At 38.8% G+C, this 27,162-nt stretch overlaps 2 protein-coding genes and 1 long non-coding RNA gene across 4 annotated transcripts in view; 2 read left to right on the top strand and 1 right to left on the bottom strand.

Annotated features, from left to right (window-relative positions):
• LOC143552491 (PHD finger protein ALFIN-LIKE 3-like) overlaps positions 1–27,162 on the top strand; it is a 166,435-nt gene that overhangs the window by 60,974 nt on the left and 78,299 nt on the right. The gene's annotated exons all lie outside the window — the stretch shown is intronic.
• LOC143552465 (putative methyltransferase At1g22800, mitochondrial) lies at positions 115–2,811 on the top strand. The gene is made up of 11 exons (XM_077042678.1): positions 115–296; positions 1,055–1,135; positions 1,222–1,300; positions 1,400–1,541; positions 1,641–1,710; positions 1,806–1,870; positions 1,950–2,028; positions 2,125–2,212; positions 2,308–2,372; positions 2,476–2,565; positions 2,653–2,811. The coding sequence occupies exons 1-11, from the start codon at positions 186–188 to the stop codon at positions 2,767–2,769; spliced, it is 987 nt and encodes a 328-aa protein (XP_076898793.1). The 5' UTR covers positions 115–185; the 3' UTR covers positions 2,770–2,811.
• Positions 8,440–11,485, bottom strand: LOC143552464 (uncharacterized). Of its 2 annotated transcripts, none has more exons than XR_013138662.1 (3): positions 11,253–11,485; positions 8,709–9,051; positions 8,440–8,614 (listed from the first exon to the last, which is right to left on the bottom strand). It is a non-coding gene; the product is annotated as an uncharacterized LOC143552464 (long non-coding RNA). The 2 variants fall into 2 exon arrangements; XR_013138661.1 differs by lacking the exon at positions 11,253–11,485 and adding an exon at positions 10,430–10,623 and having other exon boundaries at positions 8,709–9,973.

Below are 27,162 nucleotides of genomic sequence, written 5' to 3'. Positions count from 1 at the left end.
TGCTAAAGTTCAAAACCAAACCGTCGGTTTTTAATTAGGTTTATTTGGGTTTTTCGGTTTTCGATTATGTTTTTTCGGTTTTATACACACGTAACCATAAGCAAGCACTTGTGTACCCCCTACGACGGTACACGTGTTGTGTCAATCACCGGAACTGTCGTGATTCCGTCATCCATCGGAACAAAATGAACGGAAACCTAATTCGCAGTGTTCTAAGAAGATCATTTTGCACAGCGGAAAGTAATATTCAGAGTTCTAGAGTCCACATCTTCGATCGTCACCTCAAACGCAAACAAGTTAAGCTCAAATCCTCGATTTCATTTCGTAATTTATACACACTCATATGTTACTTACTGTATATGCCACATGTTTCACAGCTACTTCAAACTTGTAATTAATTTGTGGATTTTATAAGTTAACTGTTTCAGTTTTGATCTAGATCCCCAATATTAGAGTGTTAGGTTATAATGAGTTTGGATCAAATACAAATTAATTTAACGTGCTAACTGTGAGAATCAAGTAGTGTAATTATACTTGATTCGCACAGTGAGCACGTTAATTTAATTTGTATGCTAACTTTAGGTTATAATTATGCTTTAATATTTGAAGAAATATTATAGAGTTATGCATTTATGCTTAAGTGTTTAATCACATTCTTTAATAGTTCACTGAATATATATATATATATATATATGCATTGGTGAACTTGAACTATTTTTCGGTTGTCTTGAGTAGAGGTGGGCAGATAAACCACTTACCCGACACGAAACGAAAATTGAACTGAAACTGATTATACATATAGAAACCGTAGCTTAGGAACTGGTTTGTAATTCTCTCTACCGAAATCGTTTAACCGAACTGAAACTGGTTAAAAACTGATCGTAAACTGGTCAAGAAACCAGTTTTAACCTGGACCAAAACCGATTATGAACTGGTTTTGACTTATGTTGACCAAACAGAGCCGGTTTCACAGTTTAGGGTTTGAAACGAGTTTGTACAACTCTAATTTTGAGTATTTTTTTCGTAATGTAATGTTATATTTACTTTATGACAGCGTGATCGGGCTGCGTGGTTGATGAATCGGAAGGATTCTTTGGTCAATACCGTGGCTGATAACCTCATTGATCGCTTGGAGGTTACAATTTTTTTTTTTAATTTGTATTTCTGTATCTGTATTCTGTGAAATAAGTTTTAATTCTGTGGTTAGCTTTCTTTTTGCAGGATGTGAAGAAGACATTTCCTAGTGCATTATGTTTGGGAGGTTCGTTGGATGCAATTAGGCGTTCCGTACGTGGATGTGGTGAGACTATAATCGTTTTTTGTTTTTCTTGGAAGATTTGTTATTCTGAAACATTAAGATTCATATGATTAAGCAATGTGACGGTATTTGATGTATTAGGTGGCATAGAAAAGTTAATTATGATGGATTCATCGGATGACATGGTGAAATTTTGTAAAGATGCTGAAAAGGATTTATCTGGTGATAACATTGAAACTTCATTTATGGTAGGAGATGAAGAGTTCTTACCTATAAAGGAAAGGTATGCTTCGTTCTTCTGTTATAATCTTCATGTTCACATATCATAAGTCTTGGTTTTTAAAACTTTTACTTACTTTAATTGTTATTTGTGGATGTTTAGTTCTGTTGATTTAGTTATAAGTTGCTTAGGCCTCCACTGGACAAATGATCTTCCTGGTGCAATGATACAGGTTCGTGCTTCTTTAGAAATGTAACATTTCCATTTTTGGTTCTTTAAAAGTTAGTTGCGTTTTTTTATCCTTAAGACAACCTATACGTGTAACAGAGTAGATTGGCATTAAAACCTGACGGCTTGTTTCTGGCAGCTATTTTCGGTGGAGAAACATTAAAGTTAGTTTTTTTATTTTATTTTTTTTAAAGTGATAATTTTTCCATCATGTGGTGTCTAATTCTGATCGATTTGTTTTAGAGAGCTGAGAATTGCATGCACTATAGCACACATGGAGCGTGAAGGCGGTGTGACTCCACGAGTATCACCATTAGCACATGTATATTATTTTCATAATATTGTTTTTGTAATCATTATTAAAGCATAAACCTGTCATTACAGTGACTTTATTTTACAGTTTTTGTTGTTTTCTTAGGTGCGGGATGCAGGCAATCTGTTGACTAGAGCAGGGTTCACTCTTCCAGGGGTCGATGTTGATGAATACCAGGTTAGATATAATAGCGGTGAGCATTTTTCTCGTATTCTTTTATTCTTATGTTGTAATATTAGTTTTCAAAACTTCAATTCCAATATCTTATGTTTTCGTTTCATGTTTTAGCTTTGGAGCTAATAGAGCATTTGCGAGCAATGGGTGAAACTAATGCTCTTGTAAACAGAATCAAAGTAAGAAATTTTTGTCTTTCATTTCTTATTTATTTTCAATCATGTAGCGGTTTATCTTATTATTACATTTATGTATTCTATTATTTTGCGTGAATGTCTTTAGCTCTTGAAAAGGGATACTGCTTTAGCCACTGCAGCTATATATGAGTCCATGTTTGCAGCAGAAGACGGAACCATCCCTGCAACTTTTCAGGTATTTTTTTATTCAGTTCCTCATTATTATTGAAAATATATATTTTCTTTGACTGATTATTGCATTTTGTGACGTGTTTTGGGTCAGGTGATATATATGACTGGATGGAGGGAACACGAGTCTCAACAGAAAGCCAAGAGGCGCGGATCTGCTACCGTGTCTTTTAAAGACATCCAAAAGGAATTTGGCGGTCAAACTTCATGAACGATGACATGGCAGTTATCTGCAAGGTCTAACGGGCTTTTGGTTCTTTTAGGAGTTCTAGACAGACATCCAAATACCGTTTCTTAATATCTAACAAACAATTGAAAACTGTATTTTGATATTAAGAAACAATGTCTTTATGTAGATCTGTTAAAAAGACATTTCGAAACGTAAACTGTAATAACTGCATGAAATCACTTCATAATAATAACCTTTTTATTTAGTTCAGTTTGTTACAGAATCATCATTTCTTGCCACAGTTACACTTTCAAGCCAAATAGAAAAGTTTAAAGCAACATATTAAAGTTGAAAACCTTGTGTTACAAGAAATAGAAGTAAAAAAGTGTGTTACTTTGGTATCTAATACCTTTTTTCTTTATTTATCTGTCTAGTAGGGGTGTATGTAACAATAACATTAACATAATCTAACCAAAATGTCACTTTAATACTATTGTATATAACATAAGATTGATTGTGCAGAGAGAAAGGTATCAGAAAAGAAGTGTTATAAATCACTCAAAACACCCACAATTTGCAAAAAGAAAGTGAAACAACTTATCAACTTATGCAGTTATGGAACAATTCTTTTTCCTGTTGATATTCATCGTAGTGACAGTAGCGGTGGACGACTTTACAGGTTCATTATGCAACACCTGCACCCCCGTATGCTCATCACCGCCATCTACCACCACCAAGCCACCACCGTCTCCACCTGTGGTCACCTTCAAAACACCACCATCTCCAACCACGATCACATTCAAACCACTGCCATCACCACCTGCTGTTCCATCCAAGCCACCTCGCTCTCCAACTCCGGTCCACAGTGGGCCACCGCCACCACGGTTTTACTATTTTGATTCACCTCTGGGTATAGCTCCACCGCCACCAACGTACATTTCATCCGGTGGTAGCAACCACGGTCCACCATCTCCTGGATTCGTGTACTTCCCTTCGACGCCGGCTGCTGCTGGTTTGGGACAAAACAGTTATCCATATCCTTACTACATGTATGATTCAAAGGCTGCTGCCTGTTCTGCTGGTATTTTGTGGGGTTTAACGTTGTTAGTATGTATTAAAGTGACACTGTTCTAGTTCTTGTGAGACCATCACTCAGAATATATTATTTTGTATTTGTTTTTGGTTGCAAAACAGGATTTTATCATTGTAATCTGTCTAAGTTGTTAGTATATTGCCAGTTTGGGTGAAGGGCCAATATTTATTATATGTTGATATCTTTCATTCACACATAAATGTTAATTTTTTCTTATATCTTTTTAATTTGAAGTATGTTATATAAATTAAAACAGTCATTATGATATATATATATATATATATATATATATATATATATATATATATATATAACCAACATTTCGATGTAAATTTTACAAGAAAATCAAGTTTGACAAATTTTACTGTCTCTCAGAATGAGGGGTTTCGCCTCCTCTACAATAACCCCGCATCCATCACTCTCTTCGTTAGATTTCAAATACATTTTTTTTTTCAAAAATTTTGATCCTTTTATATATAACACAAACCGAACTACATCTGGATAATGGGTAAGCGAGCAACAAGCTGCGCCGCTATCCCCTTTTGAATCGCAAAGCCTATTCTACTAAATATAAATCCTTGGTTCCTCGGGCTCTGCGAGTCACTGTGGACCACCTTCTGCACCCGCTCCAAGAAGCGAACCGCCTCGGGAGCTAGGGATCCAAAAGTGTCGAAGGCAAATGGAATGAACACGTGCTGATTCTCCAAACACGATGTCTCATGCTTAGCAACCTTCCTAGACTCCGCTCTCAAAACCGCCTGTCCCGGTACGAAGCCACTGTCTCTCAGCCCCACCAACGGGGACACCCCAGTGAGGTCAACACACGCATGCTTACCCCCTGCCCAGCCAAACACAAGAACATCCGCAGGACGCAGATCTTCCCTCACGCGGATCAGTAAAAAAGTTAACAGGTGCTCTTTCTTGGCTGAGATCCCGGCACGTCTAAGCACATCCCATAACACATCTCTAACCCAGTCATGACGATACTTGAATCCCGGCAATTCCTTACAGTAGAGGGCATGCTCACCGAATCTATCCAAACAAGCTTTTTTACAAATTGGGCATAATTCATCTTGAGGGAAAAGGAGAATCATAAGCCGGTATTTAAGGATGGCTCTGTATTCAACTGCCGACATCCGTTGCCCAAGACCTTCAATGGGCACAACAGTCAAAAAATCCTGGGCATGAGCCCCCTTGAGACAAGCTAAAACTGCCTTTTGTCTCGGGGTCATATCGAATCGCTCCTCCAAATCATGTACGTGTTTGCCATAAAGAGCACTCGCCAAGGTTTGTTGAGGTTTCTTGGGGGCGGTCTCCTTATCAGTAAAACCGCCTATATCAAGGTTCGGGAGAGTTGTTCCCATATTACCAAGTGCAAAAGAGTAGTCAGGATCTACCCCCGTACAAACCCAGGTTCGGGAGAGTTGTTCCAATATATCAAGGTTCGGGAGAGTTGTTCCAATATTTCAAATACTAAACACGAAGCAAACAAGGCCTACAAGTACAAACCCAACACAAGAAAGTACCTCAAACATCGCTAACTCTCATGAAGCACCCCCCCAACCCAATCTCGTATCGACGACGAGGTGTGACCCGAGGACCGCCTAACCGAGAAAGAGCTTTTTAGGTGGTTCTTTATAGTTCTTGGCTAACACTGGTTCATAAGATCAGAGAATGCGTTGATAGGTATCTTGTTTTTGTTATCACTATTGTCTTGGTTCGTTGGCTCCATCTTCACAGTCGTTCGTACAAGCTGTGATTGTGGACACATGCGTCGGTTTAAATGATTGGCACATTGGTTAATGATAACCCCGTTAAGTGAAAACAGAAATGACATTTTTCAGACAAACAAACGGAAACTCAAACGGAGAAATAGAAATCACAAAGAGTAAAAGAAGTCTTTAATGAGGGACTCACCTCCTTAATCATCCCATGAGTCCCTGATAGTGCCGTTCAACGATAACAAAATTCTAACATTTGCTGCTAAAATTGTTCAGTGAAATAGAAGCGACAGTTTTCAAACGAACAAATGATAGCCCAAATGAACAAATGGAGACCCCAACGAGTAAAAGACGACTAGAATGAGGTAATCACATCCTTAATCATCCCATGAGTCCTTGAATGACCCGTTCAGTGAAAAAAAAAGGCCGACAGACGCTGCTAGCCTTGTTCAGTGAAAACATAAGCGACTGTTTTCAAACGAAAAAAATGAAAGCTCAAACGAACTAATGGAGGCCAAAATGAGTGAAATAAGACTAGAATGAGTGAATCTCCTCCATACTCATCCCACGAGTCTCTAATAACCCCGTTCAGTTAATACGAAAGCCCAACAATCGCTTCTTGATGTACATAAAGAGATACATCTTTTTACAATCAAATAATTTCTAAAAACTGCAACTTCTATCAACTAATATAGTTCAGAAGGCTATTTATCACATTAAAATACAATTTCAGGTAATCCCAAGCCTTAAATAAAGAAACAAACGAAAAGACGAAGAAAAACGAAAGAAAACCTAAGAAAATCCCCAGACACGCCCCCGTGCTTCTGAACATAAGAAAAGACAAAAATCTGCAAGAAAAGACAAACACTGGACACAAATGCACGAGGCCGTGCTTTAGTAAGCATGGGGCCGTGGTCACCTTTCAGATAATGACAAAAGAAATATAACATGTCACCAAAAGCACGGGGCTGTGCCTGCTTCCCCAGGCTGCCTATAAATAGAGGAACATGCTGCATTAATCAAGTGTGTTTGAAGAAAAGTTTCATACGGGTTTCTCTTATAAAAACGCTAACATTACACTCATATTGAAGAGTTTGAAGGCTTGTGAAAAGTTCCATACGGTTGTGAGTGAAGGAGTTATATACCTTCCCCAAATATCACAATCTAAAAGCTCAAAACAACTTTGGGTCTTTATTGAACTTATTGGAAAAGGTAATCAAGTAAATTTGGCTCTAGTGCAAGAATCACAAAACGTACCCTTTTTCCGAAAGAGCTGTTTAACAAAATGTAAAAGACAAAGCTTTCCATGTGAAGCATGTCGAAGACGTTTATGCCATAAATCACTAGCAATTGCCATTGCTTTTCTCGCAATTGCCACCATGCTCATATGATAAAGTCCTTGCTTGCATTTACCTGCCCCAATCAACCTCCTCGAGTTCAAGACATGCATAACACAAAATTCAGGGAAAAATGATACAGCGCACTGCAAATCATTCGCTAAACGACTGACAGATAAGAGATTGCAAGTAAATGTTGAAACGTGTAAAACCTTCTTAATTCGTATTCCATTGGGTATAGTAACGGGCAACTCACATGTGTTTTTCAAATCATTATCAAACAAATCAACCCTATGAGTTATGTGATCAGTAGCACACGAATCCACAACCCATTTGTCACTAGTGTCAAATTTACCTTGTATGTTGGCCATTGGTGGGACTTTAGCTTTAACCGTGGCACCTTCGGTAGTAAAAAATTTAAAAAATTGTTCATATTACTTGTATAAACTAGGAGTAGGACTATTCTTGACTTTATTGTGACACATTTTGTCTCCCGTCCTGTGATGTTTGTTTTTATTAAAAAAGAAGAATAAACAATTATAACAATCCTGTCAATAATTGGAACCTCTGCAATCTGCACAAGAGTCCATTAATGACTAGGCATTTTAACTTCAACAACAGATAAAGTATGTAAGCATAGAGAAAACATTTTACAACTGATGTAACTTTTCGACACCTGACTTTGTTTTTAGTAGGATTGGGTTTGCTATCCAAAAGGGGGTTGTGGTACGTTTACCTACCACTCCATTGTAATCGTTTGTAAATATGTATAAAATATGATCAGTTTTCGTTTATCTGACTATGTAGAATGAGGAAGAGAATAAATTTTACAATCCTAAATAAATAAATTCTTCACAAGTGTCTTCTTAGTCTCTTCAGTAGCAACATGAGTAACTAACTGAAGCTGACATGACAGCTAGAGGAACGGGGTTAATTTGTGTGGCTTGAGGTGTAGTGATGGCAGCATTTGGAAGATGTGTTGGTGTTTTTGGAAGTACATTGGTGATAGGCTTTGGGAGAGTTGCTGAAACATACGACATTAATCGCGAAACCTCATTCTGTGCTTCAAGGTCGGCTGTAGCTGAATGAAACGACTCACAGATCTCACTCATGGTTACAACTTGTATTTTTCTTTTTTGTGTTAACACCTTGATGAACAATTAATAAGCTTTAAATAAGGAGTGTAAATAAGCAACTGACCGTCGATCTCTCGACCACCTTAAGTAGCAATATTAATCTAATCATCCACTCGCCAAATTAATATAACACTATCAGTTGAAGTTGCAATGTACACTTCAATTCGTTTCTTTCTACCCACGTTCAAGTGTGGTTTCATCCAAATCATTGCCTCATTTAGGAAAAAAGCATCACTTTTGTTTTGTAGTTGATTAAATACTAGGTTAAAAACCCGTGTGACACACGGGTTGGATAAATAATATTGTGATTTTAGATGGGTCAAGATGTATTATAAAGTCTTATAAGTTAAAAAAAACATTATCGAAAAATAAAAAAAATTCAGGTGTATTTATTTAGAAGTTGAAGGTTTACTTCTTTTGAATATAAAAGCCAAATTGTAATAAAACAAATGATGCTTATAGAAAATTATCATCACAAAGGTAACAATGCACTAATTTCAGAAATACGAAAAGAACTCATATCAAAAGTAGGAATCTGTAAGAATTGCCTTCACTCACTGAATAAACTTTTAAGTGTAACCCCAAAATAGCCCAAAGTACCTACAAATATGTCGAAAAGCTATAAACCCCTGCATGAAAGTATGAAACCATGTTAACTAAAATGACCAATATACTTATCCACAAATTCAATCACCTTGTACCACCTCAACTTGTGTTTTGGGTCAGATTTGGTTTGCTTGTCCTTGCCATCTTGTGGCCATGTATCTGCAAAAAGAATTTAGCCCTCATCTTTCTATACACAACAACAAATGACACCTGATAGCAAGAAACTTGAAGTTTCAAAAATCATAACATACAAAGAATATAAATGGCACTTGCACTCTAATTAAATTTAAACAAAAGCATGCAAGTAAAGAGAGATTAGCTAACATGCTCCTGAACTCAAGTTGTGATTCTACTTCAAGTAATTGATCTTATTCATCAGCGGTATCAAGAAGTCGCGCATACGAATGCTAGTGCCTATGATACTTCAAAATCTGCATAATACCATATTAATATAATGGGTTAGGCATCATCCATAAACTGAAAGATTATAGAACCAACAATAAACAATAATTTCAAGATACATATATTAAATCCGAAATCTAGAAGTAGAAAATTTCTAAATGATTTTCATATACTAATTTTACAGTTAATTTGACAAAGTTGCATGATTAGTTACTTAAAGTAACACGTTTCTTTAGTTATGTTAATGCGAAGAATGAAAAAGAAAAATAATTAGAGCTGATGTGCCAATCACTGATCTGGTCAAACTTCGAGGATAAACGTCGAACAAACATATTTAAAGTTGATAGGATTTCAATATAATTTATAACGCATATCTTTTATAACTTACAGTACTATAATAAAACTTTGATGTTTCTTAACATTCAAATTTTGAAAGAACAAATGTTGGAATTTGATACATGACATTAATAATCAGTGACTAAAAAGGTCAAACCAATATAGCTTTTGACATATTACTATCCATGCTAAACTTTTGAGGTCATAAAATACAAACGTAGCTTTAATTTTAAAGGCCTTGAAAAATTTGGTCAGCTTGAAATGCTACTTTACCAAAATGCCATTCATGGTAATACGTTGAAGTCGTTAGACAAAACATGGATAGAAACATGCATATCGAGGCGGTGATCATCATACACTGGCCATTATGTAAGGCTATTCAAGGCATTTGAAAGATAATGACCCATTCACACTTTCCTAAAACTACATACTCAATCAAATGTAATTAATATTAATGGAAAAAAGGTATAATTTGTAGATGTTAACCAATGAATTATCTAAAACAATAAAATTGTTGGATTCCATAATGAATTTCAAAATGGGCCGATTCCATATATATTCGAAAACTTGCACAACATCATATCAAAAAACTTAATACTCATATCAAACTATAACCTAAGAAGTTAATGCGGAAAAATATCGGATATCGGTCAAGGACCGATGTCTGAGATATCGGTTATCGCAGTGAGATATCGGTGATATATCGGTAATTTTAATATCATGTAAAATTCATATGTAAAACAATTTAACACTAATAATTCAGTATAGTTTCCCACCATTAACAAAGTAACCTTTTGAAAATTTCAAAAACACTAACAATCGTAGCAAGTACGAATTGTTTAAGACTTATAACACTAACGTTGAACACTAAAAGTTGATAATGAAGACTTAAAACACTGATATTGGGATTATCGGTCAAATATTATTACAATATCGGTCAATATCATTGATATTATCGGTACCGATATTCCGAACCAATATTCTGATTTATATAACGCCATGGGACCGATAACCGATATATCACTGATATATCAGTGATATATCGGCGACATTGACTGCATAGACTATAACAGGTTCACTACACCCTTCTCTTTTCCAGTTACACTCAAAACTCTTATGCCCATATGCAAGAATTAAGAAGAATATAGATGCCATAAATTGGAAAAAAACGACTATTATTAAAGTAAGATTATTTGACATTCATTATTAAAAAAACTATCTTAAAAGGGGTTTTCATATATACGCCTCCTGAATAATTTGATTGAAAAAAACGACTATTATTAAAGTAAGATTACTTTTATAAACATAAAAGTTTTGATATTATCGGTACCGATATTCCGAACCAATATTCTGATTTATATAACGCCATGGGACCGATAACCGATATATCACTGATATATCGGTGATATATCGGCGACATTGACTGCATAGACTATAACAGGTTCACTACACCCTTCTCTTTTCCAGTTACACTCAAAACTCTTATGCCCATATGCAAGAATTAAGAAGAATATAGATGCCATAAATTGGAAAAAAACGACTATTATTAAAGTAAGATTATTTGACATTCATTATTAAAAAAACTATCTTAAAAGGGGTTTTCATATATACGCCTCCTGAATAATTTGATTGAAAAAAACGACTATTATTAAAGTAAGATTACTTTTATAAACATAAACCAGTTTTTATCCCACTTATTTGACATTCAATGAGTTGACTCTTCCTACAAACAACATAAAACAGACTCACAACCATCCAATTGTTTTATCATTTATATGAAACAAAACCCGTTTACTTAATATTATAGTTGTACCATATCATCTTGGTTTATCTGACACCAAACAATATGGTCCTAATAAAAACTCAAAACTTGTAAAAGATACAAAAGGCGAACCTGTTCATCTACATCCACAATATCATGTCCAAGACTTGATGAGTCTCCACACCTGAAAGAAAATACATCGCCATGATTTTCAATTAGTTAAGAAATAAGAACTCTTTGTTTGCTTTACTTTCTATATGTGAAGTTAAAGCATGATTAATATAATTCTTTATTATCAATAGTTTATTCTCTAAAGATTCTAGCCTTGTTTTTGTGTCATAATGTGGAAGCTTAACTATTAAGATAACTTTATTGTCTTGAAGTAAGCATGAGCATTATTTGTAAATTTTACTTAAAGAATTTTTTAAAGTAAGCCTTTGTTTTATATATTTAAGGATTTAAGAGGTAAACTAATAAGACATATGCAGCTTGAATAACAAACTCCTAAACTGATAACAAAAGCAGATAGAGATAATCAATTTGCCTCTATCCAAACACTTAAATATGCAGTTTTTATAGCATTGCTAATTGGAAAACTCTCACATCAAATTGCAGCATTTTGAAAAAAAAACTAAGTGTACCATCTAATAATGTCGGCTCAAGAAGCATAAATGGGGCATTGTGTGTTGGATTAAATATGATTCAATTGGCTGGCTCTCTGCCAAAATATATCCTAATAAAAACCAAAACAACAAAAATAAAAATTTGTAAATCAAATAGTACCTGTTTTTCCAAACAAAAGTATATAAAATGATCAATACAAGTGAATATAAAAACAAACAGAGAAATAAAACTCTAAAACCCCAAAACCAGATTGTTTTTAATCAAGGCCCATTGGTAATGGTTGTTAACATTAACCAAAACCTCAATAAACACGTAACACATTTTTGTCAATCAGATGTAAGAAACATGACGCATCCATCATAAATACAATTGCTGATGTGGTTGTGATCTCCACCACATCACTGGAATAAGAAGCCAAATAATAAAAAATCAGAAAGCATCCAGTAATTTTCAATATTAATCATATAGTTTTTACCTAACACATATCAAAAGTCAAAACCAAAAAATTAAAAACGTTGTGTGAACGAACCTGGTTTGGAAGAACAATTGTAGAAGAACGGACACCAAATCGCTGAGAAAAGAATCGATCCGAAGAAATATTGAATGCAAAAAGATTCAAATCGCCAAGAACCAAACTTGATTTGAATAGTCGGAATTAACATCATTAAATCTCCAAGAACCAAAACTCATCTGAGAATTTTGAGATTAGGGTTTAAAAAAAACAAAGAAAATGAAGTTATAGGATTGATGAATTGAACATGTGAATATAATTAAAAAGATTGAACCTGATTTAAACTATAATGCGAATTTGAAGAATTGATTGTATAAGTGATCTGGATTTGAATTGGTTTGTAAAAGTTACCATCTGGAAGATGAATTAATTGGTTGTTAAACCCACGTCAACGGGAAGATTTGGAAGTTGAAAATATTTTGAATTAAATCTAATCAAGAATTAAGGAAATTTTGATTTGTTTTGAATGGAGGAACTTTTTAATGAATTACATTAAATTTAAAAGTGATGCTTTTTTTTCCTAAATGAGGCAATGATTTGGATGAAACCACACTTGAACGTGGGTAGAATTGAAGTGTACATTGCAACTTCAACTGATAGTGTTATATTAATTTGGCGAGCGGGTGATTAGATTAATATTGCTATTTAAGGTGGTCGAGAGATTGACGGTCAGTTGCTTATTTACGCTCCTTATTTAAAGCTTATTAATTGTCCATCAAGGTGTTAACACAAAAAAGAAAAATACAACAAGTTGTAACCATGAGTGAGATCTGTGAGTCGTTTCATTCAGCTATAGCCGACCTTGAAGCACAAAATGACATTTCGCCACAATTAATGTCGCCTGTTTCAGCCACTCTCCAAAGCCTACCACCACTGTAATTCCAAAAACACCAACTTATCTTCCAAATGCTGCCACCACTACACCTCAAGCCACACAAATTAACCCAGTCCCGTTAGCCATCATGTCAGCTTCAGTTAGTTACTCATGTTGCTACTGAAGAGACTAAGAATACATTTGTGAAGAATTTATTTCTTTAGGATTGTAAAATTTATTCTCTTTCTCATTCTACATAGTGAGATAAACGAAATTTGATCATATTTTATACATATACAAACGATTACAATGGAGTGACAGGTAAATGTACCACAACTCCCTTTTGGATAGCAAACCCAAGCCTACTAAAAACAATGTTAGGTGTCGAAAAGCTACATCAGTTGTAAAATGTATTCTCTTTGCTTACATACTTTATCTGTTGTTGAAGTTAAAAGGCCAAGTCATTTATTGTCTCTTGTGTAGATTGCAGAGGTTCCAAAGCTTACATATGGCTGCTCTGAACAAATAAGACGCTTTGTATCAAACATCTTTTACTACAAAGTCTATTTTAACTATAAGACTGCGAGAACCGTTAACTATTTCCTTAATTGTGATACATAAGTTGGTTATGTAATTGTATAGCTATAAAGTATAAACCGATCTATCTCTTCTTTCTGGCCAACAGCAGCAGCGGTTAGTGGCGACGACTGTGGTTGAAGGGCATTGCTTTTAAGATGTCCAATACATTCTACTTTGATATTTTTTTGGAATCTATAACTTTCACCCACCAGATTATAACAGTGAGTAGTCACAAATCAAATGAAGTAGTTGTCTACTTACCTATATGTCCAATACATAACACTTAAATATTGTTTTAAAGCCTATAACTTTCACCCACCGGATTATAAAAGTGAGCAGAGTCGTGAATCGAATCAACTTAACTATTTTGTCCAAAAATAATAGTTTAAATGCTTATATTTTTTAAAAATGTATATAAAATAAGTTATGTATCTTACGTAGGGCTGTTCACGACCCGAACCGAACCGAACGCGGACATGCTCATACTTGGTTTGGATTGAAAGCGAGCCGAACCGAGCGGATTGAATTTAAAGAAACGAGCGATATCTTTATGCTTGAACTTGGTCCGGTTTGAAACCGAGCGGCTTGGTTCGGCTTGGTTTTGCTTGATTTCGAACAAAGTTTCCAATTTTAAATTTCTAAAACTTCAAAATATCATTAATTCAAGGCTTTCAATTTTAAACTGTCTAAAGTTCCACCTTTAAAATGTATAAAACTCAAAGTTAACAACAAAACATATATAAAACTAACGGCTATAGTTTAAATTTGAACTTTGAATTCAACATAAAAGATTGAAATTTCAAAAACTTTAAAAAAATAGTTTACTTTTATATATATTCATAAAGTTTATATATAAAACTAATAAATAAAAAATAATTCGAGCAAAACAAACCGAACCAAACCGAGCGAGGCTTTGCTCGTGCTTGGATTGTTTTTAAACCGAACCAAGCCGAACAGCTCACTTCCAACCCGAGCCGAAATCGAACGAGCATTTTTCGAGCAATTTTCGAGTGAACGACGAACAAGCGGCGAGCGACGAGCATTTTGGACAGCCCTAATCTTACGATTGTGAATGTTGTTTATACAGCCACCAATTTCTAGGAAGAATGAAGCATCATACTAAACATAAGATGCCACATGCCTTTTTATGGGTTCAAGTTACTCTATAAGGTAATGTGTAGTGGGCGTGGGTTAGGGCGATTTTCGGGCGCGAATGGGCGCGAACACCGCCCCCTCCCCCCCCCCCCCCGGCGATTTTTGGGCGAAAAGGGGCGGGGGCGGATTGTTATTGTCGCCCAAGTTGTTTAAAAATAATTTGACCGTTTGACAATATAAACATAAACCTTCTTCTCCATTTCATATCCTTCTTCTCCATTTCACATCTTTATAAACATACATCTTCTTAAAAAAATATAGCAAATTGAATCATAGAAACCAACCGAATTCCGTGAAACTCACCGCTACCATGAGAGAAATCATCAAAAAACACGAAAAGTGTGTCGAGGAATTCAACGATGTCATGAGAGAAACTAACAAACAACACGAAAAGATTGCCGCTATGTTGAAATTGCAGGATAATGAGTAAATAATACGAATCTCTCAAAGCGGCCGGGTTACACGAAGAGGCGACATTATTGCAACGACAACGAATTGAAAAAATGCGCGAATATTATGGATTTAGTATTTTTTTAGTTATGTATTTTTTTAATTTTTAATTATGTATTTTTTTTGTATTTCTTTTAATTTTAATGCATATTTATTTAATTATTTAAATAAATTAGTTTTTATTTGTTTAGTTTAATTATAAAAATAAAATAATAAAAAAACATACTGTGGGCCCAAGTTGTAGCTCCTACACCATTACACCCCAAAAACAAATTCTCACTCCTTGCCGACTAGGCGTCACGTAGGGATGAGCATGGGATGGTACCGGTACCGATCCCGAAAATTGGAAATTCTTGGTACCGGTACCAAAATATTAGGTTCGGTACCGGTACGAGGGTAAAAAATCGAGAAATACGGTACTGGTACCGTATCGATCCTGAAACTTAAAACCTTGGTACCGATTCGGTACCGACGGTACTCAATCGATACCGATTTCGGTATCGGTACCGGTACCAATCGGTATCGGTACCGATTTTGCTCATCCCTAGCGTCACGTGTCACAATTCACCCTTATTTGTAGCCCCTCCACCACGTATAGTATGACAAACTGAAAATTTTTCTTACTTTTTCAGACACTCATCACGACTTGACTCAAATTTTCGGGACGAAAATTCTTTAACATGGGAATGATGTGACAATCGTCAATTTCAGGTTAACTCCGTTAACGCAACTCCGTCAATTCAAACTTTAGATTTATTGAATCTATAACGCAAACTTCATTACATTTAAACTAGGGTTTAAATGACGCTTAACACTTACTACATGTGTAGTAGTCTTTCGGGATTTGCACCGAAACGCAAACGATTGATGAATAAATGAAACACACTAAAACACTAATTATGTGATAATTATGTGTTAGGATTATGTGTTATGTGATAATATTATTGTCATGTTAATTTAATGTGCAAGTTATGATAGAATGTTCTAGAAAAAGGAAATACTTAATGTTAACTTAAGGTGCAAGTTATGATAGAATGTTCTAGAAAAAGTAATACTTAGGAGTTGAGGGGCCAAGGTGTAACATATTAGTCTATAAATACATGATAAACCTAAACCCTAACTCCCATCCCTTTTCCCTAACCCCAAATCGGCCAGCCATCCCCTCTCCCCTCTCCTTGTGATCGATCAATATACACACACACACACTCAAGATCTTTCAAGTTTGATTGAAGATTAAGGTGCTAGGAAGGTATAAACAACTATTCTATGCATCCTCTATGTTTAATTGTTAGTTTTATTGGGTGTAATTGATATGCATGGATATTGTTTATGGAGTCTAGAGTGTTATGTGAATGCATGATAGTTCATAGATTGTTAAATTGTTGAGTTTGGATGCAAACAGTTTCTGGACAGATTGTGTTGTTGATGTTTGAATGACTGTAACGGGATGTTAAAGTGGAATTTGATTGAGATAATTGATATTACAGTAAACTAGGTTGAGTCTAGTTTCTAAAGAATATAAATTTGTAATTTTTGGACGTGTGAAAGTTAAATTTTATGATTTTACAAAAACGTGGTGCAAAGCTGAATTGTTAGACCTGCTGTTAGGTTGTTTTGTAAATGTTATATCTCATAATCTACGAGGCCAATTGGGTTGGTTACACTTCTGGAAGTTGACTTATTGAGTTAGGAACCTAACCCAAGTGGTCTTGCATTTATTGGATTTTTCGTTTAACGGGAATTGCAAATAACATTCTGTTGCGCATGAATCTGACTGATATGAGTTTGCTGTAGTGTTTTGATCATTATGAGAAATCTATGTGGAATAAAAATAAAATAAAATATGTTCTGGAAACCTAAGACATGTATGCTTCAGTGATGATTTTTGGTGAATTAATTGAGATGTTATGATCGGTGAAATAGTACAATCTTTCAAGTAGAAATTCTGTCTCGATGAAATTAGCTGCTGATTGTTGTGAAATTGCATGAAATGTGATAGTTGTTAATTGATTGTCATAAATTGACCAAGATGCCCTTGTGGGGAGTAATTGCTAATTAATTGTCGTATTTTGACTAAATTGCCCTTACGGGGAGTATTTGCTAGTGATGTACATTGTTTATACATGACACGAAAGTAATTGCTCACACACGTATTGTATCACAAGTGTACTTGTTTAAGTCACACACGATCCACAAAACGAAACACGACACATGTTATGTGCATAGGTATTATGTGCCGAGTCTAGAGACTCGTTAAACGTTCCGACACTTAGAAAATCTCTTTGTTAATTTAGAACGCTATAGAGAGTTCTACGACGCGCATCACTTGGTGATCTAATTTGGGAAATTCTTCGCAAACAGTGAGTTTCACTTACCCCGCTCTTTGAACTGTTTTCAAACGCTTTTCACTTGGGGGAGATAACATACTCCGATAAACGCATTTTTGAGATAAACGCATTTTTGAGATTTTGTTAATAAATTATATATCACTTGTAAAGGCTAAGCGGCAAACGTAACACTTGAAGTCCCACACATCGAACCGGTTAATATTGGATAATAGCGAGTCACTGTTGAGTAGTACTACTGGGTTTGACAAACCCCACCCAACGCTAAACTCGACTGGAGGTCGAGCGGGTGTAATTTTGGCTAACACTTACCATGGTCTGGATTGACCTGGTGACGGGCACTTGATAAACAGTCAGCTTCGGTTTCGAACCACTTAGTAATACTTGTTGTATAGATTAGCTACCTATCGATATATAATTTGACATAACACTATCTGGTAATGCAAAACGCTTAAACGCCGTAACGTGGTTACGCAAAACGCTTAAACGCCGTAACGTGGTTACGCAAAACGCTTAAACGCCGTAACGTGGTTACGCAAAACGCTTAAACGCCGTAACGTGGTTAGGCAAGACACTTAACGTAAAACGCTGAACGCAAACGCTAAACGATTTATTTTTATATAACTTGTGAACTCACCAACCTCGTGTTGACCCTTTTAGTATGTTATTCTCAGGTAGCCGAGGCGGGCGCGCGGTCTAGGAACATGCATTGTTTGAATCATCTTTATTTATATGGTTTACGCTTCCGCACTTATTTGCATTTAAACGTTTTTATGGTTTGATTATAACTAATGATTCCGATCCTGTTAGTTCACACCCTCTGACGGTAAAACTCCGTTAGTGGATTTTGAGGGTGTGACAGATTGGTATCAGAGCCATTGGTTATAGCGAATTAGAAGCTGCATGCATACTAGACTATAACCGCGACGACCCATTAGTTATAATGATACGCACTGCATAGGTTTGTGTAGTCTTTGTTGTCTTATCTCTTTACCTCTTTCACTCATACGCGCGCATACACGGCATACCTGTAGAGATGTCGACGCCATCCTCATCATCGTCCGATCCGATGACTCATGCTCACGGGAAGGAACCGCAATTACCTACCGCATTGCCACCCCGAGTAGTCCCGGAACTCGAAACACCCGCACCAAAGAGGTACCGCCTATCCGGAGGCATTTACGAAAACGACGTTAGCTGGGATTGGTACCCTAACATGATCAGACGTATGGTCTATCGTGAACAAGTTCCCCCGTTACCTCACCCGAACCACCCTGCTTATCCCAACACCCTACCACCCATAACCGAACCTGTAGAGAGAGTTCTCGCAGCTGTTGTCTCATACTTGGAGCGTGACGTGGGTTACATGCGCTATACGATGGAGAACGTTTCCAGAATGTTAAAAGACGAAACCGAGACTAAGGAAGAGATTTCCCGCATGGCAGCGGCAATGAAGGAAATGCGAGAGGCTAGTGATCAGCAAACGAAGGTTATGATGAAGATGCAAGCCGAGATGATAGACTTGCAAGAGCAACTCCAAGAAGCAAGGACCCGAACCGAGATAGCTCGAGAGCGTTGCGATGTCTTACAAATGCAAATTGCTCAGAACGCAGCCGAACCTGAGGCAGAGCCTGAGGCAGATCCCGAAGAGGAGCCTGAAGAGGAACCTGAGGAAAATCCCGATGAGGAACCCGAAGAGGAACCGGAGGAAGAACCGGCTGAGCCAGAGGCACACTCAGAGGTGTCCCCAGACGATGTGCAGATGTGAAAATTTTTGGATTGGAACTGGCTAACGCGATGAACTGGGAGGAGTTCAAGAACATGATGCGAGAGGAGTACTGTCCGAGAGAGGAGATGTCGAAGTTGGAGTCAGAATTTTGGTCGTTGAAGATGGTGGGTTCGGAAATCGAAGCCTGCACTACTCGTTCGCACGGGTTGGCTGTGATGTGTCCGCGGATGGTGGATCCGCCGAGCAAGAGAATAGAAATGTACATTGATGGATTAGCACCGCAGATTCAGGGCATGGTGACGTCTTCCAGGCCAACCACGATCCAACAAGCGATCCGTTTAGCTCACAAACTGACGGATCAAGCTGTGACCCAAGGTGCGTTACCACCTAGGGGTTCGACCACTAAAGCCCGTGACAACCCGAGTACTGACAGCAACAACAACAGCAACCCGAGCATCGGAAAGAGAAAGTTCGACAACACCAGATCCTCATTCTCGAACCCCCCACAGCAGCAACACTACCGAAAGCCCGATTTCACCCGGAGCTTCAACAATCAAGGTCACAACAACAATAACAACGGTAGCGGGCAGGGTTCGAACGGCTATGCTGGGAAGCACCCGAAGTGCAACAAGTGCAACTATCATCATGCTGGCCCGTGTTGTGACATCTGCCCTGATCCGACCCGACCCAGGTACCCGTTTCTCTGACCCGATCTCTTTCTTTTATGATTTAATATTTATTTATACTTATATTTTACTTTTAATAATAATATATATATATTTTCCTTCCCGCCTCTCTCTCTCTTTCTTTCCGCCGTCCCATCCCTCTTCTCTCTTTCCGCCTTCTGTTCCCTCTTGTCGCTGTCCCGCCCTTAAGCCTTGTTTCCTCTTTTTCTTCTAACTCTTTGCTTGTCCTTTGGTTCTTCCCGCCTAAGGATGTCTGCAGCTCCACGCGCCAGACTCCTTACATAGGAAGCCTGCGTGAAGACATCTTGTTCCTGCGATGCGTGAAGAGAACTCTTCTCGCAGCGCGCTAAGAATGCATGTTCTTCCCGCAATGCGCTAAGAATGTATGTTCTTCCCGCGATGCGCTTAGAATTCTTGTTCTTCACGCAGCACGCGAAGGATTTGTGATTCTTCCCGCAGTGCGCTAAGGATTGTTGTGCCAGCCTTCGCGCTCGCGCACTCAGCCTTCCCGCGCTTAACCCTTTGAGTTTTTCTTCTGTTTAATCTAGCCGTTTGCTTTTGTGTTGTCTTATCTTTTGTGTTGTTGACCTAATCTGCTTTATGTCTGAATAGTTACTTTCGGCGCAGCATGCGCACCAACCCCATTGGTTGGCAGATAAAGTGACTGACATTATCTTTTGAGATCTGCTTTTGCCATGCTTGACCAGTACCTTTATCTGACCTGCCCATGCCTTTTTACTGTTCGCTGTCAGCTTTATCTTGCCCCCTGCAGCTGCCATATCTTTTGATATCTTTTGCTTTTGGAATCTTTTGCTTTTTGAGATCTTTTCCCCTTTTCCTAGGGATTGTGTTCCCTAGGGTTTCTCTATAAATAATAACATTATTTTTTCCTAACACTACACACACAAAACACTTAATCTCTCCTGTTCTCTTGCTCCTTGCTCTCTCTGCCGTCTTCCTCTCTGCCTCCGTCTTCCTCCTTGTTCTTCCTACTTTTCCGGTAATATATATTATAATTTACTTATTAATTATGCTAACTTATAATCAAGACTTAAAACAAATCATTAAAACAATAATCTTATTTATAGGTTAACTTGTGCTTGTTTAAAGTTGGTTCTTGCTTTATCTTACACCGCATCGTTTATCAAGTGAGTTATCTCGTATCTAATCCCTTTTTATTTTAAATGCTTTGGGATGTTCATGTGTTCATACAAAACTTGAGTCTTAAACTGTTTATGAACTTTAGTCGCGCAGTATCCCATGTGTTGAGGACGTAGACTTGGCTGTTTATTTGTATGTGTGGATCATTAACCGTATTGACGGTCTATTCCGCAGTTTTCATGGTACCATTAGATGAACACGGGAGAACATTCGTTTATGATTTTCTCTTTTGTTACACTTGCACAGTTAGTCTTGTTTGTGAGCTCAATTGTGAGCACTGGCAGTCTTGTCTCTTAGAGTTGGTCCCGATCAGATTACACCCTTGTTGAAAACCAGACATACACATGTTGCGCGCAGATTTTATTGTTATCTATGTATTGTATTAAACTTGATTTCTCACCAACACGCAAGTGTTTGACGTTTATTTTAACACATGTTCAGGTTTGCAGTAGCTGTTTTGGAGCTTGTGGACACGTAGGACGTTTTTACTTTTGGACCTAGAATTAAAATGTATCAAGACAAGTTAATGTTGTTTGAATGTTATAATTTATAATATATTGATTTATGTTTGATTTATGTTCTTTATTTTCCCCGCTGCGCGTGCGCGATAAAATGTGTATTAATAAATATTGACACCAATAGTGTCACGAGTAATGAAACAATATGTGGCGCCCCGATGTATAATCCGCCTTTGGTCGGGGTGTTACAGATTGGTATCAGAGCTCGTTGACTTTAGGATAGGTGGTTAGACGTAACGGCCTAGAATACCTAAGAGTCCCTTCTCGCGCATGAGAGAAATCTCATGTTTGCGCGCTTATTGTTAATTACTCGTTATTTATGAATATGCTCGCACTTGCGCAGTATATGATTTTATGTTTTATTTCGCGATATTTCGATTTTTGCTGAATTTCGATTTTTATTGATTTTACTTACATATTCGTTTGTTGGGATTGAAAATCCGAAAGGTCATGGTGATACATGAATAGTTGATTTTCAATTTCCATTTACGATTATGTTCTGAGGTTGGAGACTTGAAAAGTCATGGTGATACATGAATTGTCAACCTCCAATACTCATTTTCTTGTATGTTTTATATTGAAGATTGAAAAGTCATGGTGATACATGAATCGTCAATCTCCAATGCTCGTTTGCTCGTATATTTTAAATTGGGAATTCGGAAAGTCATGGTGATACATGAATTGTCGATTTCTGATTCGAATTTGTTACCTTTATTAAGTCTGCATTTTGGGTCATTTATTTTACTTTAACTTTTGATAGCATCTAACTCCGTGAAACCAAGCTTTATAAAGTTATACTTTGCGATAAAACCAAGATATTAACTAAAATTAAAACTTTTATAGAATGCCTCCGCTATCTCGCCGATTTCAGAGAAGAGAAGCCTCGCGCATGCGTAGACAGCAACGTTCCCAGGAAATGGCCGCCGCAATAGCCCAAGCCTTGAGCCAAAACAATACCAATACCTCCAGTTATAACATTAAATCCTTCAACGCGGGTAACCCTCCAAAGTTCACAGGTCTCGAAGGAGCCACCGTGATGCTCCAGTGGCTCGAGAAGATAGAAAACACTTTCCTTCACACCCAATGCCCCTCAGAAAGACGAACCCTATATGCTTCCAGTGTCCTGGAATCCAGAGCGCTTACATGGTGGAATGGAGTAGCCCATGCGCGTGGCGCAGAGGCTGCTTCTAGCATGACATGGGAGGAATTCAAGGAAATTCTTACGCGAGAATTCTGCCCTCCCAACGAAGTTAAGCGCCTGGAGGAAGAATTTTGGAACTTGAAGCAGTACAGCGGTGAAGCGCGCGAGTACGCGACGCGCTTCCACGAGCTAAGCTTACTGGTCCCTCACCTTGTTACCCCTTCACGCCGAGCAATCGAGAAATTCCTTGGGGGTCTCCCCATGGAAATTCAAGATTCTGTATGGGCCAGAAACCCAGTTACCCTCTCTGACGCCATCGAGTTGGCCGCTGTGCTTAGCGACAACCATGTCAGAGCAGGAACCCTGTTCCTGCGGGGAACTGAGAAGACCAAAACCACCAAAACTGTCCCTGAACCCGCAGAAACCAAACCAGAACCCTCAAACCGTAACAACCTCAAGCGCAGGCGCAAGGCCTATGCGCTTACCAACCCGCCCATTGTCCAGCAACCCGTTTACCAACCCCCAGTTTACGCGCCTAACCCTCTGTCAGCCTACCCAACTCCCCCTGTAGTTCACAACTATGCCCTAACCAATCCAGCACTCCCTGCCCCGCCTCCTAAGAAACCTTACACAGGAAACCATCCCTTTTGCCCAACCTGTAGATTTCACCACCCAACCCAAACCCCGTGTCGACTTTGTACCCGATGTGGCCGTACTGGTCACACTGCTGAGAACTGTAGAGTCCTTCCCGCCAATCCAATTGCGCCAACACCACCAGTCTACCCGCAGAACCCACAATCAATCTACCAAAACCCACGACCCAGGTCGTGCTATAACTGCGGTGATCCCAGTCATTTCCGGAACGCGTGCCCGAGACTACAAGTTCAGATTACGCAAGCGAATCCGGTGAACCAGATTTCAAACCAAGTAACGCGTGGACGAGCTTTTAACATAACCGCGCACCAAGCGCAAGCGAATAATGACGTAGTTAATGGTACATTTTTGCTTAACGGATTTTATGCTTCTGTACTTTTTGATACTGGCGCCGATCGAAGTTTTATCTCTCGCGCCTTCGAGCAGAAGCTTGCGCGACCGCGCAACATTTTAAAAGAAGATTTTTCAGTTGAATTGGCTAACGGTGAAACTGTTTTAATTAACTCGGTGATTAAAGATTGTACGCTTAATCTTAACGAAAACGATTTTCTGATCGACCTCATCCCTATGCCTCTTGGAAGCTTTGATGTTATTATTGGTATGGACTGGCTCTCGAAGAATCGCGCCGAAGTTAATTGCGCCAAGAAGTTGATTCGCATTCCTCGAGAAAATGGTGACCTTCACATTTACGGCGAAAAACCCTCCAGTGGTCTTAAACTTATGTCTTGCGCCGAAGCCCAAAGACTCATGCGGAAGAAGTGTATTGCATTTCTAGCCCATGTGGTTAAACCCGATGAAGGAAAGAAGCTTCGCGATATCCCTGTTGTGCGTGATTTCCCTGAAGTTTTTCCTGATGATCTTCCTGGTATCCCTCCCGCTCGTGAAGTCGAGTTCCGTATTGATCTTGTCCCTGGTGCTTCCCCCGTGGCTAAATCTCCTTATCGTCTTGCACCCGCTGAGATGCAAGAATTGGCCAGCCAACTTCAAGAGTTGACTGCTAAAGGATTCATCCGCCCTAGCTCTTCGCCCTGGGGTGCTCCGGTGTTGTTCGTTAAAAAGAAAGATGGATCGTTTCGCATGTGTATTGATTACCGCGAGTTGAACAAACTCACCATTAAAAACCGGTATCCCTTACCGCGTATTGACGACCTCTTTGATCAACTCCAAGGTGCCTCTTGTTTCTCGAAGATTGATCTCCGCTCTGGCTATCACCAGTTGCGCATCCGCGATGAAGATGTTCCGAAGACTGCTTTTCGAACTCGTTATGGCCATTTTGAATTCTTGGTCATGTCCTTCGGTTTAACCAACGCACCCGCCGTTTTCATGGATCTAATGAATCGGGTGTGTAGGCCTTTCTTGGATAAATTCGTGATTGTGTTTATCGATGATGTTCTGGTGTATTCTAAGACCAAGGCCGAGCACGAGCAACATCTTCAGTTGGTGTTGCAAAAGCTTCGAACCGAGCAGCTCTATGCTAAGCTTTCCAAGTGTGAATTCTGGTCTGATGAAGTACAGTTTCTTGGTCACGTTGTAAACAAGATGGGTATTCATGTCGACCCATCCAAAATTGAAGCAATCAAGAACTGGATTACGCCATCCTCTCCTTCTGAGATCCGTTCCTTTCTGGGCTTAGCTGGTTACTACCGGCGATTCATTTCGAACTTCTCGAAGATCGCTTTGCCTTTAACAGCTCTGACGCACAAAGGTAAACCGTATATTTGGGGCTCGAAGCAAGAAGAAGCCTTTCTAACGCTCAAGCGTTTGTTGTGTGAAGCTCCTGTTCTTGCGCTACCTGAGGGTAATGATGATTTTGTCGTGTATTGCGATGCATCCAACCAAGGTCTCGGTTGTGTTCTTATGCAACGAAGCAAGGTTATCGCTTACGCATCAAGGCAACTTAAGGTTCATGAAAAGAATTATACAACTCACGATCTCGAACTTGGTGCAGTTGTTTTTGCCTTGAAGATCTGGAGACACTACCTTTATGGTACTAAGTGTATCCTCTACACTGACCATAAAAGCCTTCAGCATATCTTTGATCAGAAGGAACTTAACATGAGACAACGCCGATGGAACGAACTCATCAGCGATTACGATTGTGAGATCCGGTATCATCCTGGTAAGGCTAATGTGGTAGCCGATGCGCTCAGCCGAAAACCCTGCCAGCTTAACTGTATTTGCCGCGCACGCAGCTTCACTTTGCGCCGATCCAAAGCAACCTTGAATCGCGTATTCGTGACGCGCAGCGCGCATCCATCAGTAATGGTAACCTTCGCGCCGAGTTAGCGTGTGGCGCGGAAGCGCACTTTGTCCCTAATCTGAGTGGAATTCTCTGCTATCTCAATCGCATCTGGATTCCCTTTGATGAGAATCTTCGCGCAGATATCCTGAGTGAAGCGCACAAATCTCGATATTCTATTCATCCTGGCGCTGATAAGATGTACAAGGATTTGCGCATTACTTATTGGTGGCCCGGTATGAAGAAGGATATTGCTGTGTTCGTAGCTAAATGTCTGACTTGTTCTAAAGTAAAAGCTGAACACCAACGCCCATCTGGTTTGCTCGAACAACCAGAAATTCCTACGTGGAAATGGGAATGTGTAGCGATGGACTTTATTACCAAGTTACCTTTGACAGCAAGCAAACATGATAGCATTTGGGTAATAGTGGATCGATTGACTAAGTCTGCTCACTTTCTGCCCATTCGTGAAAACTACCGTGTTGAGCATCTCGCGCAGCTTTATGTCAAGGAAATTGTCTGCCGCCATGGTACTCCTTTGAGCATCATATCCGATCGTGATGGCCGTTTTGTATCTCGCTTTTGGAAATCTCTCCAATCTGCGCTAGGAACTCGCTTGGACATGAGTACGGCATATCATCCTCAGACTGACGGTCAGTCTGAGCGAACTATTCAAACCCTTGAGGATATGCTCCGATCTTGTGTTCTTGATTTTGGAGGTAATTGGGATTCGCACCTGCCTTTGATCGAGTTCTCTTATAATAACAGCTATCATTCCAGTATTGGTATGGCCCCATTTGAAGCACTTTACGGTCGTAAGTGCCGCTCCCCGATCTGTTGGAGCGAAGTGGGTGGAACTCAAATCACAGGACCCGAACTTGTTCAAGAGACAACCGATAAAATCGCCAAGATCCGTGATCATCTGCTGACTGCCCGAAGCCGACAGAAGAGTTACGCAGATCGTAGGCGAAAGCCTCTCGAATTTCAAGTTGGTGATCTTGTTCTCCTCAAGGTGTCGCCTTGGAAAGGTGTTGTCCGCTTTGGGAAGAAGGGTAAGCTTGCTCCTCGTTATGTTGGTCCATTCAAGATTCTCGCGCGTGTGGGAAAAGTTGCCTACAGACTTGACCTGCCGCCCGCGCTCAGTAATGTGCATCCAACGTTCCATGTATCCAATCTCAAGAAGTGTTTAGCTGACGAGAACCTTCACATTCCACTTGATGAAGTTCAAGTTGATGAAACTATGCATTTCGTTGAGAAGCCTGTTGAGATTATGGATCGCGAGGTTAAGCAAACCAAGCGCAGTCGTATCCCTATCGTGAAAGTTCGTTGGGAGTCCAAGCGCGGAGCCGAGTTTACATGGGAAAGGGAAGATCAGATGAAGATCAAGTACCCGCACCTGTTCTCTGCGCAACCTACTTCGAGATAAATTTCGGGAC

The sequence above is a fragment of the Bidens hawaiensis genome, unplaced genomic scaffold, assembly GCF_021521415.1.
Source record: "Bidens hawaiensis isolate Kalapana, Puna unplaced genomic scaffold, B.hawaiensis_p1.1 tig00016935_1, whole genome shotgun sequence".
NCBI classification, from domain to species: domain Eukaryota; kingdom Viridiplantae; phylum Streptophyta; class Magnoliopsida; order Asterales; family Asteraceae; genus Bidens; species Bidens hawaiensis.
Note: the sequence above shows the minus strand (reverse complement) of the source record. Positions and strands in the feature narration are given on the sequence as shown.